The 20,339-nt window shown below is 40.4% G+C and overlaps 1 protein-coding gene and 1 long non-coding RNA gene across 2 annotated transcripts in view; one reads left to right on the top strand and one right to left on the bottom strand.

Moving 5' to 3' along the window:
• The window catches only part of TUT4 (terminal uridylyl transferase 4), a 34,828-nt gene extending 14,873 nt beyond the window's left edge, over window positions 1-19,955 (bottom strand). The window contains exons 1-13 of the mRNA XM_081866749.1: window positions 19,829-19,955; window positions 12,262-12,926; window positions 10,741-10,904; window positions 9,436-9,552; window positions 8,620-8,797; window positions 6,085-6,173; window positions 5,497-5,548; window positions 5,142-5,211; window positions 4,542-4,668; window positions 3,182-3,301; window positions 2,700-2,921; window positions 2,412-2,586; window positions 277-995 (exon numbers count right to left, since the gene is read on the bottom strand). Of these exons, the coding sequence (XP_081722875.1) occupies window positions 277-995; window positions 2,412-2,586; window positions 2,700-2,921; window positions 3,182-3,301; window positions 4,542-4,668; window positions 5,142-5,211; window positions 5,497-5,548; window positions 6,085-6,173; window positions 8,620-8,797; window positions 9,436-9,552; window positions 10,741-10,904; window positions 12,262-12,817 (2,589 nt within the window). The 5' untranslated portion in view covers window positions 12,818-12,926; window positions 19,829-19,955. The remainder of the gene's footprint in view (window positions 1-276; window positions 996-2,411; window positions 2,587-2,699; window positions 2,922-3,181; window positions 3,302-4,541; window positions 4,669-5,141; window positions 5,212-5,496; window positions 5,549-6,084; window positions 6,174-8,619; window positions 8,798-9,435; window positions 9,553-10,740; window positions 10,905-12,261; window positions 12,927-19,828) is intronic.
• On the top strand, window positions 1,017-10,691 carry LOC309344397. The gene is made up of 4 exons (XR_014157705.1): window positions 1,017-1,798; window positions 8,433-8,622; window positions 9,352-9,387; window positions 9,784-10,691. It is a non-coding gene; the product is annotated as an uncharacterized lncRNA (long non-coding RNA).
• Window positions 19,956-20,339: the final 384 nt, after the last annotated feature.

The following is a 20,339-nucleotide window of genomic DNA, read 5'->3' on the forward strand; positions in this document are numbered from 1 at the left end:
ATGTCAAGAGAGATTTGTCTAAATGTCTAAAACTTTTGGAACAAATTGTTCAGACCTATGGCTTTAGCAGATTTATTCTATTCAGCCTTTAGTTAAAGAAAAATTGAGAGGAAGGCATCATTGCCATATAGATAGAAAATATCAAGTGTCTTCTGGTAATGAGAGTCAATGGAATCAGTCTGCTGACAAAAACATTTCTTTAGCAATGATCTTAAAACACGGTTAGAGAAAACATTTTATTTTAAAAAGTTAAAGTAAGTTTTGAGTCTGCTTTACCTTTCCAGAAGTCAAAATAAATTTATCAAACACATAATGCATATCTTCTGTGGTGACTTCATCTTTACTGTCTTGAATTTCTGCTACTGCTTTGCAGTTGTGCGAGGTAGCTGATGTGCTGGTGCCTGAGCACATACTCTTCTGTGGATACTCCGTTACTGAAATCTGCAGACTTTCAGCATCAGATAATTCACTAACAGAATCTGCATCAAGAGACCTATGTTCACTAAAAACACAATGTTGGCTTAGCTCCTCTTCATCTGAAGGCTCTTGATCGTTCTTTGCTTTAGATTTTTGTTGTAGTTCACAGCATTCATTAGTACTTAGGGACACAGTTTCCTCTTTGTCTTGAGAGTCTATGTTTTCAATTTCTGGCTTTTTTACCAGTAAACTTTCCAAGTTCTCAGTACATCTCCTGGATGTAGGTTCCATTTCACTACATTCGTTAGACTCTTGTATAATACAAGCATGGCCTGTGTTCTGCTTCTCTGTAATGTTGGCCTGCTGTGGAAGGCAACAGTTGGTTACAGGTTCTCCAGTTTTTTTGCTACCAATTTTTCCCTTTTCCTTCTTCTTGGTATCCAGTTTAGACTTACTCCCATCTTTATTCTGTGGACATGCAAAATATTTATATGCTGTCCTGAACCTTTCCAGGATATACTCAAATACCATCTGGCTGTTCAGGCTCCGTGCAACATTTCTTTTTAGTGCAAAAGGATCTATAAAAAGACAAACCAGTAATACATTTGCTGCTGTTGTTCAATAGGACCTTCAAGTACGATATCAACATACCATATTTTAAATAGGGCTGCAACATTTTACTTTATTAATCACTTAAAGCGTAATTATTGAAAACATTTTCATTTTACTAAAAAGGTGTACCTGGTTAATCAGTTGACACCTTTTTTATAAAGAAAATTTGAAAGCAATTAAAAAAACTGCAGATGGGAACTGCCATATTAAAAAATGGCATTCCATATGCAAGCATGTATGTTTCTCAGAATTATTCCTGTTGACATATGCCTGAATCGTCTTAAAACAAAGAAAGTACCCCCTTTTTAGCTTTCTCCTTCATATTAACTTTTTCTCATTTTTATTTATTTGCAGTATTTCTATCTTGCCTTTTACCCCATGGTTGCAATGCAAACCCTTCAAACTTAATAAATATAAAACATAATAAATATAATAAATCTGAAAAAACCTCATGTGATTTCATTAATCAGGTCACAACCCTGATCTGAAATTATGTAAATATTATACTGTTATCCACAGATTTTATGCAGAATAACTTCATTTGAATATTACCATTTTTCTTACAGTGTTGAGTATTGTGGTTTGGTTCACATGTAACACTGAGTCAAAGAATGGCTACACATGAACAAGCGAGTGTTAAGATACTTAGAAGAAAAAACAGAGCTACTTTGCTCCTCCCCAGATCCTGCTACTGCTGTGCTACCCAGAGCTAAGCTATGGTTTCACTTAATGTAACATCCAAACTCAGGTGTACCGTTTGTCTTCCCAGGTAAGTGGTAAGCCAAGAACCAACTTTGTCTACAGCTGGTGGTTCATCTATAATGCTAAAGCCAAACCATAGCATAACATAGCAGCAGCAGGACCAATTTTGGTGCAAACCAGCTGTGATTTTTCCCTCTGAATACCTGCATGCTCACTCACTTTTACCTATGGTTTGGCTTAGCATTACATATGAACTGGGCCTAATATAAAAAAAATACAGGAATAACAAGGCTATCACTCATTAGGGATTTATCTCCAGTCACAATATTCTGGCATAAAAAAATGAATAAAAGGGAACGGCATGTTTCCTGCCTCAATAGAATTATTGCTTATAGTTCAAGACCAGCAACTTGAGTCCATTTCTCCTCTAGAAATACAATATATTTAACTACAGATATATTTGAATACAAATTCAAAGTAAACTTTTTAAACTAACCTTTCCAAATTATTATGGGCAGATGAGTGCCAGTCAACAAAGTCAAGTATATGACAGTTATACAAAGAAAAGCTGTATTTTCCACATTTGTAGCTAATGTAGCATAAGACAGTGTTTTATCTACAAAAGTTAGATAAGTAAGGCAAGAGTTCCCAAAGTCTCTTTACAAAATGCAGTGCCCCACCTTCAATGGCTATTCGCCTTTTAGGCCAGGTTTTGTTCTCTCTGGTTAAAAGTTCTTGTACCCGTATGCTGATAACATATTCTTCCAAAGCAAATTCCAGTGTATAGAACTTCAACAATTCTAACCACAGTTGTCCCAGAGATATCTGGTGTGGTGTTTCCAATGCTAAAGGAGACTGAAAGAAGCAGAAAATGGAAGCTTGAATTTCTGGTTCTTTGGTCATTAAATTTTATCAAGAAAAGAGTCAAGAAAGAAAAGAATAATTTCCATTTAAACAGACTCGCTTACCTTGCCATTCTTCTCCTTTGGATTAGTTTGGGTGTCTGTTTCTAAGGATGCTGCACTCTTGTTACCACCTCTGTGCTGTTCACCTTTAGCTTTGCCTTCTACACCATTCAAATTTTTCCCTGCTCCATTGTTTGATGGTTTGTATTCCCATACTACCAATTTTTCATCTTCTATGCCCTTCAGCTGGTAATCATCAGCCTTCTTAGAATCAAAACCTTCAATCTAAACAATGCAAAATAAATAAAACAGAAGCCTTTTCAAAGAACAAGAGCAAGTGCTATACATATAAGACATTCAAATATATAAGCATTTATTTTATGCTATAAATTATGTTTAGATATAAATTGCCAATGGAGATACAAAAGCTACTTTAGATAGATCCTGTGGAAAGTTGTGACTTCCTTATTTGGGTCCACAGAACTAATCACAAATTTATTTGAATCCAGACACTTCACTTGCATTTAAAAAAACCCCCAACTTACCCAGTTGCCTAAATATGATGGTAGTATACGTGGTTCTCTTTGTTGAAGGAAAAATATCACCATTAAGGCAAAAGAATATGAGGGTATCCCGCCTTCTGCCTGGCAGTCAATATGGCACAGCTACAAAAAGGGAGAAGAAAGGTTTCGTTTGGTGCTTTGTATATATTTCCAGCAGCACATAGTAGATCTTGCAATTTTGAATTTAGCCAGCATTTTTTCTAGTCATAGAATAAAGGCCTACATAACCAGGTCTGAAGGCATATAAAACAACAACCTTACTGATGCTAAGCAGGTCTGTGCTCTGCCTTTAGAACCCTATGTAATCTACCTTAAATTCCAATATGGAAGAAAGGCAGGATACAAATGTAGTAAAACAAACAAACAAACAAACAAACGTCTGTTATCTATAAACCAATGTGGAAAAGTACAAAAAATTAAACAGTGGTCATTTTAAATATTATTAATACTTCTAATACACATTCACTTAATCAGTTGACCTGGACAACATCCAGAAAGAGTTTCCCATTTACATAAATATGGGTTACATGGAAGACACACATTAAATCCAGATATTCACAAGTTTTAATTAGAGTCTACTTTGAGTATGAGGGTAACTTTGATATTACTAATTCTTTTCTATGCTTACTCAAGCTATGAACTGCACTACTTCATTCTTTCATCAATTGCATCTTCCCTCAATTCAAGACTTAGCGCATCTTTTCACCTTTGAGATGCTAATTTCCCTCTCAGTATATTGTTTCCCTATCTGTAGAATTCAATTGACTACTTCAGATACAGGTGGTGACCATTTTGCACAGGGGTTTGGTGCCTTTGTCCCTGTGCGTGTTGACAGAGCACACATAAGCCCACCCCAGTTCCTCCCTCTTCTGGGTCCAAAATGGCCTGTGCGTTGGCAGTTGTGCGTCAAACAGACACATGCAAAATAGTCACTGCCTGTACAAAAAAAGATGTAACACAATTTGGATAGAGAAAAAAAATTCAAATATTCCTCTTTGTAGAATGTACAACAAACATTTCCAGAGCTCCACTTCCAGAGGCAGCTAAAAGGTCCTCTGATATTCCAGTGCATCTTTTAGAGAGTACAAGGAGCTTCAGTGAGAAGGGGATGCCTGAGAAGCCCCAAGGCACATCCAGAAGCCTCTAAGTGTACATGGAGGCTCTGTGCTCAGCCTTTTGCATTTTATCCAAATACTGTACTATTTCAGATTCAGAAAAAGAGATATCATTTTAGAATTAATCTAATCTAATCTGTACAGGTTCCTTTCAGCATTGTAAAAGGTTATTGCATTTACATATTAAGTACATATGCAAGGAATAAATATTTTCATTTAAAACTTACTCTAGCCCAGTAACGAAAAGCCAACACCAAAGGAACGAGAACTGGTTCCAGTTTGCCAAGCGCAGCTAGCAGATCAGTTGTAAGGCAGGCCACATCATTTCCAGCACTTACTTTGCAAGTTAAACCACTGAGATTGAAACAAATTTTAAGAAAAGTTGCAAGTTAAACCACTGTCCCTCAGTGAGTGATCAAAAAGAAAAACATGCAGTTCTCAGCATATATGTTTAGTCTTGCATTGGTTTCTTTCCTGATGCTGATTGCTTACCGCAAATACTGAAATCTATTTATCCAGCCAAAACATTATGCATTTTAAGTTTCAACAGTTTCAATAGACGGGTGAGGGAAATGCTCAAAAGTATCACTGAAATCAAGAGGACTTTGAAAGTGCTTAAAATTTTGAGTGAACTGCACTCTTTGTTGTTTCTGTGCTATTTGTTAAAAGCTCCTACACCTGGAAAATGGAGTAAGCAGTTCTGGAGCTAGCTTCAAAGTAAAGAACTACATTCTATCCTTTGTAATCGATTGTAAAATGCCAAACGTAAGATGGTGTCTCATCAATAATCTTTTTAACTTGAACACGTAAAACAAAAGTACACAAACCTCTTAACATCTTTACAAAAAACAACAGGAACTTTGGCATGGAAATCTGATTCCACATCAGAGTAAGAAGCTGTAAGAGGAAAAACAGAAGAGCATATCAGGAAATTAAAAAATCTTCCATAGTTCTCTCAAACTGATTCAAATCTATCTGGGTAATATAAGCAATTAGAAGGTTACTATGTTCTCTGTTAGATACCCAGAATTAATTACAATAATTTTTTATTGTTTATCATCCCATTCTCTATTATTGTTTTTATGGACACTGTTGAGCAATGCAGAAACTTAAACAGCATATAAACATTTTAAATAAATCAGAATATGAAGTAAGTGAGGAAGGGGGGGGGAGAGCTCTTACCGCTGTTTTTCAAAATATCAAGCACCTGTATCAGAACATCCGGATGACTCATCTAAAATAATGAGGAAGAAGGTTATTTTACCCTCATTTTAATTCTATCAAAAGAAGGAAGGCAATTGTATTATTAATAGTCACAGGTATGATCCAGACCTCTGCTTCCCTGCATAACAAGCACAGTACAGGGTCTTAACATGTACCAACAGGGCCCAGAGAGCCAGATGTGCTTGTTCCTGGAACCTGAATCTAATCAACAGTTATGTACAATGAAGAGATCCCTAATTATGCTACAGCTATGCCATGTGAGTGTACCAGTTACTCCTAGTTTAAGCATGCATATGGGTGCGCCACCAACTCTGTCCAGTTGGGACAGGGCCTATCCTCGAGAATTCTCTCACTCCTTTATCAACTCATAAATAAACTGGTGGAGGAAAGGTTTCTCATAAGTGAGAAAGAAAGGAAGTTATCATGGAACTTACTAATTCCAGGTCAATAACATCACTGAAAGCTATACTAGTGAGAAAAATCTTTGAGACCATAGACATAAAACATTTCTAGCTTGATAATGTCACAGACATTTCTTCAACTTACCGTGGAGGGAAATTTTATATCAATATTAATATCACTAGTTTTAAAAGCAAATCTAGTTAGACAGGATCCATACATCCTCAATGAGCATTCTGAAAATAAAGAAAGGGTTCCATAAGCAATCATGTAGCATTCATAACCATTTCAAAATTTTGAACCATTTTCAAAATACTACGGATACAATCTGAAAGCAAACATACAAGAAATAAGTCCTACTGCTACTGACTGTATAAAGAATACCATTTTAATTCTGGTTATAAGGCGTTTTATGATTAGAAAAGCAAAAATTAAATAGTTTGCTCAAATTAATCCCACACGTGCAAACTGACACAGCATTGACTCATGTGCCATTACAGGTCTCTTCTAGTTCAGACACACAACAGACACAGATAAAGGCTTTATTCTACCCACCCACCCCGATAAAGTCAAATGCTCTCAGCACTGAATGTTAGCATTGTGTGTAATCATGGGATTACTTCTAAGAAAAAAATGTATTTAATACTAGGGTGTGTAAGCATGCTTAGCAACATGTGCAACACTTTTATGCATGATGAATGCACACCTACCTATTTAATTGCAGGTAGAAGCTACAGGAACCCTTCATGCGCAACATAGACAAATGTATATTCATCCCACATTACCACATTATAATGTACAACACTGTACACTTGACAGCTTTTGATCTGTAAGTCTACTACATCTCTGTATTACATTTAACTGCACTGGTACGGAAAGAATACACAATATAAAATGCAATTACCAGACACTGGTATTAGATACAGTGGTGCCCCGCAAGACGAATGCCTCGCTAAATGAAAAACCCGCAAGAAGAAAGGGTTTTCCGATTTTTTAGCGGCTTCGCAAGACGAATTTCCCTATGGGCTTACTTCGCAAGACGAAAGCCCATAGGGAAATCTCCGGGGACAGCGGGGAACCCTCCTCCCACCGCAAGCCCCGGGAACAGAGGAGAAGCACTGAGTGCCTTCCCCTCTGTTCCCGGACCTGTCCTGAAGGCTTGCGGCGGGAGGAGGGCTTTCCTCCCGACCGCCAACATTCAGAAGGCTGTTCTGAATGTTGGCGGTGGGGAGGAAAAACCCTCCTCCCACCGCAAGCCCCGGGAAGAGAGGAGAAGCACTGCGCCTTCTCCTCTGTTCCCGGACCTCCCACCGCAAGCCTTCAGGACAGGTCCGGGAACAGAGGGGAAGGCGCGCAGCTTCTGCTCTCTTCCCGGGGTTTGCGGTGGGAGGAGGGTTTTTCCTCCCCACCGCCAACATTCAGAACAGCCTTCTGAATGTTGGCGGTGGGGAGGAAAGCCCTCCTCCCGCCGCAAGCCTTCAGGACAGGTCCGGGAACAGAGGGGAAGGCACGCAGCGCTTCTCCTCTGTTCCCGGACCTGTCTTGAAGACTTGCGGTGGGAGGAAGGTCTTCCTCCCCACCGCCAACATTCAGAAGGCTGTTCTGAAGGCTGGCGGTGGGAAGAAAAGCCCTTCTCCCGCCTCCAGCCTTCAAAAGAGTTCCCCGCAGGGCTCCCCAAACTTTGAATGTCTGCCCCGCGCGAGGGGCGCTCTGCTTAAGAGCGCCCCTCGCACGGGGCAGCAGGCTGCTATCCGCAGCTTGGAGAGCCCTGCGGGGAAGTCCTGCAGGGCTCCCCAAGCTGCAGATGTCTGCCCCGCGCGAGGGGCGCTCTGCTTCAGAGCGTCCCTCGCACCGGGCAGCAGGCTGCTATCCGCAGCCTAGGCAGCCCTGCAGGAACTCTTCTGAAGGCTGGTGGCGGGAGAAGGGCTTGTCTTCCCACCGCCAGCCTTCAGAAGGCTGTTCTGAAGGCTGGCGGTGGAGAGAAAAGTCCTTCTCCCCCACCCCCGCCAGCCTTCAGAAGAGGTCCGGGGACAGACTGTCCCCGGACCTGGTCTGAAGGCGGTCTCCCTAGGAACGCATTAATTGATTTTCAATGCATTCCTATGGGAAACCGTGCTTCGCAAGACGAAAAACTCGCAAGAAGAAAAAACTTGTGGAACGAATTAATTTCGTCTTGCGAGGCACCACTGTACAGACAGCTTCATTACTGAAAATGTGATGCTTTCCTATCCAAATGTTGAGGGTATTTTGCTCTCATCAATTCAACTATATGTTTTGGTTTTGAACAAGATACTTAAATTTCTGCTTTTCTAACCATAAAGTACTTTATAACCATAAAAGGAAAATTATTCATTTTATATACTCGGAAGCAAAGCATTTATGCACATCTAAGAAACTGTGGAAAATCAGGTTGGGCTTTATCTGCCTGAAAATTTTTACATGAAAACCTCAATTAAAATAATAATCTTCAACAAACCTTTTAATATTCCATAAAGGAAGAGAAAGTAAAGATACAAGAATGTCAGAAGCCACCAATACCATCCTGTACTACAACTTTCCAAAACTGGTATTTTAATGTACAATTGAATACACGGAAGTCAAACTGATTGTAGACCCAAAATGTATTCTCAGCGAACAAGCAAACAATCTCCTTAAAGAAAACTAAGAATCTACATTAGGTACCTGGTAAGTGTTGCTGAATTATCTTTTCCATATCCCATACAATTTCCTGGCGGATTTTGAAATCATTATCCGATATGCCTTGTTCCTTTGCTGCCTCCATCAGCGTAAAACTCAAGGCAGTTACTTGTGCAGGGGAAGGGGGAGGGAGAGCACGGAGTTCGTTTTCTTCTTGCTTTTCCTGAAAATATTATCAGTGGTAAAGAATAGTGTTACCACTGGAAGAATTTTCAGGTTCAACCCATTTTTATGTGCTTCTTTAAATCTTGTTAATGCCAGCCTATAGCAAAAACTGTCCATGAAAGTGATATAATGTCAACAGGTCATTAAAGATATCTGAGAAACACCATAAGATAGGGTTGCACAACTTTTGCTCCAGTGCACATCATGAATTATCTTATAGAGATGCTGCAAGGTTCAGTGTTGTCACCCATGTTGTTAGTATTTGGATATTATAAATGTGCTGATGACATTCAGCTCTATTTTTCCTTTTGTCGCGAGATGAGGAGGAGCAGCAGTGATGCACTGAAGCAGTTCATGTAAATTAATATTTTATGTGCTTAACATTTTTTATTTGTTTAACAAGATATCTTAAGTGCAACAGATGGGGGCAGGCAGAGGGAGCTAGAGACAGAATTATCTGCACAATAACAGACAATAGGAAAACACTTTTTTCCCACCATCTACAATATAGTCTTATGATTACAGTGCTTTAACTATTTACTTTGGTTTCAGCCCAATAATTCTTAGAAGTTATAGGAAGCAATTAAAGTAAGTATAATTCTGGTAAAAAATTCCAAGCCTTGATCTAAAACTTACCATGATATTCTTTTTATGACGTTTTTCTTTAATATGTTTGTGAGCTCCCTGGATATTTTCAATGTGAACTAAGCAGAGCTTGCATAGGTACTGGCAATTAGAGTACTCTGGAGAACGCTGTGGAAAAACCACACATTTAAAATTCAGCAGCCAATTAATTATGTCTGTTTCATTTTCCATTGTGACGATAATAAAATGCTACTAAGCAATGAGCATAGTAGATGGGGATTGTCCTTGCTGTTCACACTGGGGTATGAAGAATTTATTCACACATTTCTAAATAGTTTAGACTCATATTTTTCATATTTCTATGACACCACTAACACAGCTCTTCTTGTTTAATGCTAGAAATCATAAAATACCAGAAACCTAGAATCAGCTAAATCCTAACAAAAGATGCAGTACCTGCACTCAATTTTGCTCATTCTGAAGAGAAAAAAATTTCTTGGCAGAGTTTGAAGAATTGGCAAAAGAAAGATTCAGAGCACCAAGGCTCAGAGACGTATATGGAAAGGCAAGTAAAAGGACTTGGGATCATGAGCAGTTCAACAGAAAAGTACTTCCAAAGCTCTGCAATAGTGAGACCTACCCTGGATATGAAGGTGGGAGACTGCTTTGAGCCTCTCTAGCCAAATAGTAAAAGAATAAGCGCAGTAAGCCTAAGCCCCATGAAAAAGTAAGTTTTTTTAAAAAAAAAAAAAAAAGGAAAAGGGGCCCAGAGAAGGCAAGGGGCCACGGAAAGCAGATATTTTACTGGCCTTCAGTCTTTTAAAGAAAGAAAGAAAAATTCTCTTTGCCCTGAAAAAACCTGTGCATTGACCCACAGCACTTGCCAGAATGGTTATGCACACTGGCTAACATGCACAAAATTCAGCTTTTTACACATCACCCAAAAAATTGCTCAGAAATAATGTCTCCTGACATGACCCAAAATCAATTAGGCAAGTGGTGGCAAACACACAAATGTTGGCTTGTCAGGGACAAACTGCCTTTTCACCAAGGTTACTATGCACCCAAAATATCATGTGACTAGACCCCAACTGAAATGAAAAGCATATAATCTGTGTTCCCACTGATTATGAGAACACACAGTGCAAATCAACATCTGCTATAAGGGGGGGAAAGCAAAGGATGAGCCTCTGTCTTTTCTAGAAACTGTTTCTACCTCCTTAAAGAGAACAATCTCACACTCCACCGTTATTAAAGAAATTAAGTAGCTAATTAATTTCTTCTGAAATATGTGACATGCTATGGTAAGTGGGAAAAAATAATCACCTAAAAAAGAAAACTGTACAGTTTACTTACTTTTTCCAAGCGAATAATATAATCTCTTTCCAGTCGCTCTTCTGCTTGTTTCAAGCCTAGCTGCTGTTCGGCCGTCAATGTTGATTCATCAATTACAGCAATATTTTCTAAATAATCCGCCTCTGAATTAGCTTCTTTAGCAGAATCTGAATTTTTTATTTTACCTAATGAAAGGAGGAGCAAAGTTGATTATTAACTTGTTTTCTCCAGACTACCTTAAATGTAAGCTAAGGGAAAATTAAATAAATTGGAAATCCTAAAAAATGTGAATATGCTCTCTCCTTGATAATTATGCGAAACTAAGCATAGAAATAAAGCTGAATTTTAAAAAGTAAAACTTTTTTTATTGTTCTCAGACTCATTAACAAGAATCATACCCTTGAGCTATTAGAATTACCGAGATAACGTAACAGGTAGAGCAATTCAGAAAGCACTACAGTATATGAAATTATTATTATTATTATAAACCAATATGCAATGTTTTATTAACTTCAATTGCATGTTGCATGTTATATTTAGGCCTGGTTCACACATCACTTCAAATGAAGACATATAGTTCAGTGCTACAGCATCTGCTCACCCGGGCGATTGGAGGAAATTGATTGCCCAAAGTCTTCATGGACTTATTACCTGCTACTGTATTTATACTGCGTACTGTACTTATTTTTCAAATTTGTGTGTTGTTTTACTGTTTTACTTTGTTTTTATTGGCTTTAATTAGCAGCAGCATTATTATTATTACTATTTTAAAATTACTTTTATTACTTTTAATTAGTATTTTGTAAACTGCCCAGGTATCCTGATTGGATTAAGAGGGATTTAAAATTTGAACAACAAAAAACCAAATAAAGAAATGAATGCTATAGCACACAGAGACAGCAGTGACATACTTGATCCACACTGGGTCTACACATGTAACAGAATGGGGTGGAAAAATGGACTGCCATGTTTTAGGCGGCATGTGGGAGATACTACATTTGAATTATGCCCCTGATTTGTTCTTTAAAGACTTAGGAGCAAGATTTGACTAGGCCTTCGCCTGGTATGCCAATTTTCTATTTGAATGGAGATGCATGCATATGTATTTTATTTGTTTGCTTTTAACACAGAGGAGTTGAAAATTGTGACCCTACACCTGCCATCTGATGTGCTGCATTCCATTTTATCACCTCTTCCTGGAGTATGAGTAGGCATACATAGGGGGGGGGGACAAGCTATTCTTATATAATAGCTAAAAACTAGGTTCATAATAGCTGCTTAGAAACTATCATAGCAACTTAGAGTGACTGAGCAAAATGCAAGAGAATGTTTTATTTCAGAGCTATAATTATTTCTGCACTGAAACACAGAAAAAAATATTTTTGTACTTTTAAAGGTTGTGGGGCAAGCTTACATTACAAAACACATTTTTCTACCACACTTGATAGTATAGATATAACTAACATGCACAAAGCAAAAGCCATTCAAAATGCATTTCAGACTGTTGGATTTTTAAAAATAAAAACTGAATCCAGCACTCACAGGAGTCTTCAGGTTTGTGTTCCACTGGTCCCAGATCCAAACCACTTTTGACTGAGTCCCCAGGCTGATTAGTATTAATTTTGGATATATCATCTCCAGGTGGATTTTCCAATTCAGAACTCCTTCTCTGGGCAGATGGTAAGCTTTCTGTGCTAGCACCATTCTCTGAAATATGGGAGCTTGAAAGATTTTCAACCATGTGCTGAGCTCTTATCTGTTTCGGATCATCTACTTCTGCTGGTACATTTGGTAACCTTTTTGCTTTACATTGATCTTGAATATTTGACCCCATGTCTTTACATCCAGCAATACAACTATTTGTCTTACATGATTTATTTTCTCCTGACTTCTCAGGACAAACATCATTCTGCTTATTCTTTTTGCAACTGCTCCCACCTGAAGAACTTTTTCCAGCTTCTTTTATAGATTTGTCATTTTTGTTAGTTTTATAATTTTGATTGGTTGTAACTCTGACAGCTTTGCTTTCTTCACAGACAATTTGGGCAGATTTTCTTGTGTCATGATTTCCAGTTTTTGAGCTCTTGCCCTCTTCCATTATTGAGAAGACCTGCTTCGTCTATTACTTGAGACTACTTGAAATATAATTTTGCAACAACTGGAGTGGAGCAGAATCCTCTGTCCAGGCAGGGTATCTGGCTGGTTGTCTGATGAGAAAAATTGAGAATGAGAACACAAAGAAACTCTTACATTGTTAAACATAGTCCTAAATTAAATTAATATCAAAAATGCTTGCAATGAGAGACTAAAGCTAAGCATGTCGGGGGGAGGGGAGAATAATGGAGGGAACATTCACATGGTGTGATGGAAATATCCTCTATTAGTTTAATAAGAGCACAATCCAAACCCTTCTCCACATTTTGTTGGATGGGGATGATTAGGATGGAGAAGATTCTCTACACCAACCTGCAGGGGAAGAGGGTCAGTTAGCTTTGACCAAGTGGATGGTAAGCTAGCGCTAGTTGCTCTCCCAACAATCATAGAGTGTAGAGAACCCCAAAATAAGGTGATACTGAATCCAAAACCCTGGAGATATTCCAAATGTTCTGTTCCTATGCCAGCTTGCAGCTTGTGAACCAGCAAAGCTTTGGATGTGGCAGTGCCTCTGCACCTCACAGGCCCTGTGTTAAGCTTGCTCTGCCCATTAATTTTGAGATTTTCCTTTGCCCTTTGTTGGGGCAACACAAGCACTAAAGCAGCAGGGGGAGAAATATCCTTCAGCACATTATGCTAGGCATGCTCTTCCTTGAGGCTTCCTAGGGACTTCTACCTTACTGGCCACATTTTAGAGCTCCAAACTCTTACAATTGTTTTGTAGAAATGTTGCCAACTAGTAATGTTTTCACAAACATTAAAAAAACATTTCAGAGCATTCGTACATAGGCCTCTGCTTTACTTATACCTCTACAACTTCCAAAATAAGTTTTCTTTCACTTCAGTTTTTTCATTGTAAGTTCAGAGAGAGAGAGAAAAGTACTCTGTATTGCAACAGTGTCAAAACAATGATATGTACAGTGGTGCCCCGCAAGACAAATGCCTCGCTAAACGAAAAACCCGCAAGACGAAAGGGTTTTCCGATTTTTTAGCGGCTTCGCAAGACGAATTTCCCTATGGGCTTGCTTCGCAAGACGAAAGCCCATAGGGAAATCTCCGGGGACAGCGGGGAAGCGCAGCACGCCTTCTCCTCTGTTCCCGGACCTGTCCTGAAGGCTTGCGGTGGGAGGTCCGGGAACAGAGGAGAAGGCGCGCAGCGCCTCTCCTCTGTTCCCGGGGCTTGCGGTGGGAGGAGGGTTTTTCCTCCCCACTGCCAACATTCAGAAGGCTGTTCTGAACGCTGGCGGTGGGAAGAAAAGCCCTTCTCCCCCGCCAGCCTTCAGAAGAGTTCCTGCAGGGCTCCCCAAGCTGCAGATGTCTGCCCCGCACGAGTGGCGCTCTGCTTCAGAGCGTCCCTCGCACCGGGCAGCAGGCTGCTATCCGCAGCCTAGGCAGCCCTGCAGGAACTCTTCTGAAGGCTGGTGGCGGGAGAAGGGCTTTTCTTCCCACCGCCAGCCTTCAGAAGGCTGTTCTGAAGGCTGGCGGTGGAGAGAAAAGTCCTTCTCCCCCCCCCCCCGCCAGCCTTCAGAAGGCGGTCTCCCTAGGAACGCATTAATTGATTTTCAATGCATTCCTATGGGAAACCATGCTTCGCAAGACGAAAAACTCACAAGAAGAAAAAACTTGTGGAACGAATTAATTTCGTCTTGCGAGGCACCACTGTAACACAAAAAGGACTACCTGAAAGTTGCAATAAAATATATCTTGTAAATATTGCTTTTTAAAATTACCTCAAATGTTAATAAAAGGACAACATTGGCTTTAGCAATGAAATAACAATTAATGATTTCAGAATAAAAACTATCCTTCATTTACGTAGTTATTTGTTAATTCACTCATATTTGTAACCCTAACCCACCTCAACCTGCTCAGAACAGGCAGCAAATTATTATTATTATATAAATGCTGACATCAGCTGGGGAAATTGATCAATTGGGGGGCTAACCACGTTCACTAACCATTGATATTGCCTTGATAGGAAAGGAATGACAACTACATTGCTACAACAGAAACAACAGCAGTGTTGGGATTTCTTTATTGTATTTAAAACATGAATACAAACTTAAGCTACTTAAAATTTTATATAGAGAGAAAGGTATTAGCCACCTGGTGCTTAAACCTGAAACTTGCTATGTTTGAGGTTCTATTAATATTATGATTTGACTCAGACAATTGCACATAAGTTTCACTTTCGTTTCCTGTTGGTTTTTAAGGTTTCATAATCTCAGTTATCTTCCACCAGCACTACCAACTGGGTGTAATATCAAGATGTGAATTATTGCAAAACCACATAAACCCAAACCTACTGAACTACAACTCATACGAAAAGCTTAATAACATTTAATACGAAAGAAGGAACTAAAATATTAGACCTGTCGAGAGCTAAAAGTAGGGATGGGAAACCTGTAGCTCTCCATACAACTACAACTTCCATCAATGCTGATCACTGGCCATGTTGGCTGGGAGCATCAGGGGGACCACAGGTCCCACCCACCTACCCACCACCCCATTTAAATAATATTAATTCATCTAAAAAGCATATGATTAATGAACTGAGTTTGCCTATTAACAAACCTAATTTGGGGCAGGAAGGGGGGACCCTTTCTCTCAGTGCTATTTTTCCTAGTTTCAATTCACCCATCCCTAAAAGGTATTTGCCTTGAGAGGGCAGATCCAAGCTTTGGGCAGATGTGGCTATTTTAAAGTGAGAAAAATTGCATGAGGTGTGTGAGGGGGACTATCCCTGCACTGCAGCTCCAATCCAGTACAGTGGCACTTCATTTCTTGGGAGGAAACTTCGGGGGGGGGGGAGAGAATGAGTATCAGGACATTTGAATGCTATTTAAACCCATTATTATAGAAGCCCAGAGAAAATGGCCACATTGGGACAATCAAATATCTATTTTGTAAGCTGAGTGGTGAACAAGCTTCATGTATGCAGCTGCTTTGCTCTTCCCTTCACACAAGTGGGGAAATAAGCCAGAGAGCCACAGTTAACCATAACTTCCAAACTGAGAAATTATGTCTGGACTAGGAAATGGCCTGCAAGCAAGCCAGAATATGAAGTAATTGTTTAAAGCTGGTTTTCACATCCAGGGTTGTTTCGAAAACATTAATTGTAATTTCCCACTTCAAATATAACAAGAAGCTACAGCAAAATTCTAGCTTGCGTTTCCACTTGTGTGAAGTGAGGAGCAAAGCAACTGAATGTAGATGCACAAAGTTCATTTTTATCTTAGTTTAGTAAGACAAATTTGATTGTCCAAACACATCCAATTTAAGCTGAAGATCAGAAACCAACACAGGGCAAGAAGACTTCCTTTGAAAAGAAGAATTCTTGCCCAAATTCCTTCATATAGTACCACAGATTCTGGCAAAATGAATGTACGGTAAATTGGCAGTAGTAAGCAAAAAAACCCAAAAAACCCCACAGGTAGTTTTTAGCAAATTGCCAAAAATATTTTTCTTTAAATGTGACTTTCTTTAAACACAACACATGATCTCTAAGAAAAATGTGCAGCTTGTCACTAAAAATAGGGTTGTTTTTTTCTTTGAATGCATTCAGGAGGAATTAGAGACCTAACTTCCATACCAGGTTAATTGATAGAAAGCATAAGCAAAGGTACAGTTATACAGATGAAAAAGCCTTGCTGGGGAAGAATCAGCATGGTTTCTACAACAGGAAGTTTGGCCTTACCAATGATTTTGAATTCTTTGAAAGCACAACAAACATGCAGTGATCCAGTAGGTACTGTATCCAAGATTTCAAACAGCTTTTGACAAAACACTTTACCAAAAGCTCCTCAGTAAACATAACAGCTGTTGGAAAAGACAACAATTTGATGGCTTTTATGATAAAATGGCCTTCTCTTTTGTAATTGCTATATAGCAATGTCCTCATGTAAATCCAGCCTTGTAGATAAGCCCACAAAGGTGCTAGTGCCTTCCCTTCTGTAGTTGCCCACTACATTTCTATTATAAGCACAGAGAAGCAGGCTTCCCTCCTCTGACAGTTTGATTTCTATCATGGGCACAGAGGAGGGAGGAAGCAGTCCTTCACTCTTTCACCAGCCCTCTCATTCATGTGTATGGAATTCTTGGTTGCCTACTAGGTGAATGTTTAAATACAAGGCAGTATAAATCTGTGATGTGGCCACATTTGGAAAACTGAGTACAGTTCTAGACATGGTATGTGACCTCTGCTCAGAAACTAGTGCCTGGAGAAATGGCATGCAGGGAGATAAGATGTGGAGTGAGGGAAGAGTTCTGCACCCTTCACCCACATGCCTCTTTTGCTTTTAAAATCACTTTCCTTTTCTATGTAATTTGGACAGCTTCATCACAAGAACGTCTGGACTGACGTAATGTACCGGTAATTTATTTTACTAAACATACTGCAAAATGATAGAAAAGTTTTCTTTAGATTTACTCTGCGCTCACTGGAGAAACTGGAGTGGAATCTGGTGACAGGAGACAGATAACCTTGCCATTGTTGATCTTATTCCCTGTGGCTGATAGTCACAATAACTATTAAATGTGACATTAACACTCTTGCCTAGCTCAGCCGATTTTGATTCTTTCAGTATTTGGAAATACTAAATCATGTGAACTTACTGCAACATGAACTTTAACTTCCTAACAAACATTACCCTGTTCAGGGTTCATTGGCAGCATTCAAGAATCTCCATATAAGACATGTGCTGCTTGTAGTCTCTCACATCATAAACTGCACAAACAGCTTCTCAAAATAAGGGTAGTGTATCACACAGCTGTAAACTGGGGTTTTACCCAATTTGCATAAATACTAATGTGCAGAAAGTCTATGTTTGTTACAGAATGGCAATCACCTACTGTCAGAAAGTTATGTTTACAGTGTCACAGTAAACCACAGTTAAACCAGGAATGCAGATAGTTTCTGCTTCACTCTCCCTCATGTGAACAGGAGTAACAAAACTTAATTCCTGGCTTGCATCATGTCCAAATGGGATTGTGGTTAGTTCTCCTCTATACAAACCACAACATAAAGCCAAAATTTGTTCTTGACTTATCAATCATGGTTTATTTGGCACAAAACAAACCATAATTCTCAATTCAGACAAAATGCTAAGCCAAGGAGTTTGGGTTGTTGCCCCAACTCATGGTATTTGTATTATTATTATTATTATTATTATTATTATTATTATTATTATTATTATTATCATCACCATCATCAACACAGTGACTCTACAAGTAAAAGAAGAGTGAAGCAGAATCTATCTCCTTGCTAACATAATATTATTAACTATGGTTTACCATGATGTGTAAACTAGATTATTCTTTTAAAACTTAAAAGATAACTTCTACCATGAACCCAAATTTTGAGACATCATCAGCTAGTATGCTTCTTTCACACTGTAATAATGGAAGAATCTTCCACAATTCTATGCCAGTGATACATGTGAACACCACCATAAAAATATCAGGTGCCCTTTTAAAAATTGATGTTAGCATAAATGAATTTTACATAGTTTTCAGCTCTTGATTGGACTGGCACCTTAAAAAGGTTGATAGTGAACCCAAGCAATATCAAATATTTTTCAACCTTCATGTGGTCAAATCTTACATTCAAAAGGTTATTACAATGTCATAATACTTAAGATGATTACATAGAAGAGAAGCAGGACCATTTAACAACAGGCCCAATAGTATTTTTGTTCTATTTTCGCTCTGCTATGAAACTGACCAATTTCACATTTTACAATGGAACTGAATACATACTCAAATCTGCATATCAATCATGGCTCCTCATAGTGTGCTTTTGAAATGTGCAACAACAGCAAAAGCTGTAAGTTTAATATATGCCTGCTTCTGTTACTGAAGCATGAACCCTTGATTTTCTCCATTTGCAAAATGCAGACAACTAATTAGTTTTTTAACCAGCTGTTGACCAGAGATCACTTTATAGTGGGAAGGTTCCAAGTGAAAGTAGTCCAGTGCTAAGGCAGAGAGCCAAAAGCCTTACCCACCATCACTAAATAGCACAATATGCTCTGCTATTTTGTAGTGCGATCGCCTTAAGGTAGAAACCTATTTGTTGTAGTAGTTACTAAGCTCTTTAAGGTGCCCTGTAGGCTGATGGTGCTGCATAATAATTCACAACAGTGATGACACTGACCGCACTATTCACCCATCTGCTTTACTGAGAGGCTCCCAGACACCAGACACTCTAAAACCGGTACTCGGGAGCCCCCCAATTAAAAGCCCCAAGTGCCAAAGGGCTATTTTGTGGAGATCTGTGTCAAGCCCCTCCTCGCAGGAAACCCATCAAGTTGTGTTAACAGCTTAGCCCACTGTCAGAAAAACAGCTCGATTTCCCAAAAACATGCCTATATAGGCTACGCTCCAACGTCTTTATAGTGCTCCCACAGAACAAACAACACCCCCTCTTAGCCCTCAGAAGTACACGTGCAGGATCAACTTTTTGGTGTGTGTCCCCTCTAAATTATCGAATTAGCCAACCACATCAACACCCCCCCCCCCACACAAAAACACACACCAAAACAACTCGCTCTGGGCACAGTCCTCATCCAACGGCCTCTTTTCCTTAAACTTTCTATTCTTCCCACCCAGACAGGAGAGAAACAAAAGCAGGGGATGGGGAAGTGGGGTCCCAACCAGGACCCTAGCTAGGAGGGCGCCTGGCAGACCCCCACCCACCCACCCACCCAAAAAGAGGCGCTCCGAGAAGACTTTAAAAAGTGGGCGCCGGTGGGGGGGGGGAGACCGTGGCGGAGGCGAGCGAAGGGCCTTGGTGCTGAGAGCCCCCCTCCCCCCACCCCCAGGAGGGTAGAAGCCAGGAGCGGGCACGGAAGGAGGGCGAAAGAGCGACGCGGGGGGGGGGGGGACGACGACCCGCTTCCGTCTGCCGCCGCCGCCACCGCCCTCTCTCTCTCTCTTTCTCGGGGGACTCAAGTACCTGGCTGTCAGCCCAGGGATGTGCCGGCCGCGTCCCCCTCCATGTCCTGCTCCGGCAGTTGGGAGGCCCCGACGCGAGCGCCTCAATCTGGGCCGGCCGCCATGTCAGCCGCGGCGCGCACTGCATTGTGGGGGAGGGGAAAGGAGGCGCGCGCGCGCGCAGCAGGCGGGGGGGGGGGCGGTGTGAGGGACGGAGGGAGGGAGGCGGCGGAGGCTGCTTTCCGCCAACCTGCCTCAAGGCAGCGGCAGCCGTTGCTGTTCTGCCCCCACCCTCCCACCTATCCACTGTAACTACAATCCCGGTAGCCCCCTCCCTTCCCCTAGGAAAAGCTGAAATCCCTTCTCCTTTGAGGCCTCCAAAAGAAGGAGGAGAGAGGAGGTGTCTTCACGGTGGAGGCTGAAACTCTTTGGCCGGGCAGCCCTCCGAGCTGCGCGCCGCCTCAGGGCCGAGAGGTGCTGCCTGCAGGGTTTCGTTTGCACCGTGGGCCGGGCTCGGCCCGCTGAAGCTGGCT

Source organism: Podarcis erhardii (assembly GCF_964252035.2).
Source record: "Podarcis erhardii genome assembly, chromosome: 6".
Taxonomy (NCBI): domain Eukaryota; kingdom Metazoa; phylum Chordata; class Lepidosauria; order Squamata; family Lacertidae; genus Podarcis; species Podarcis erhardii.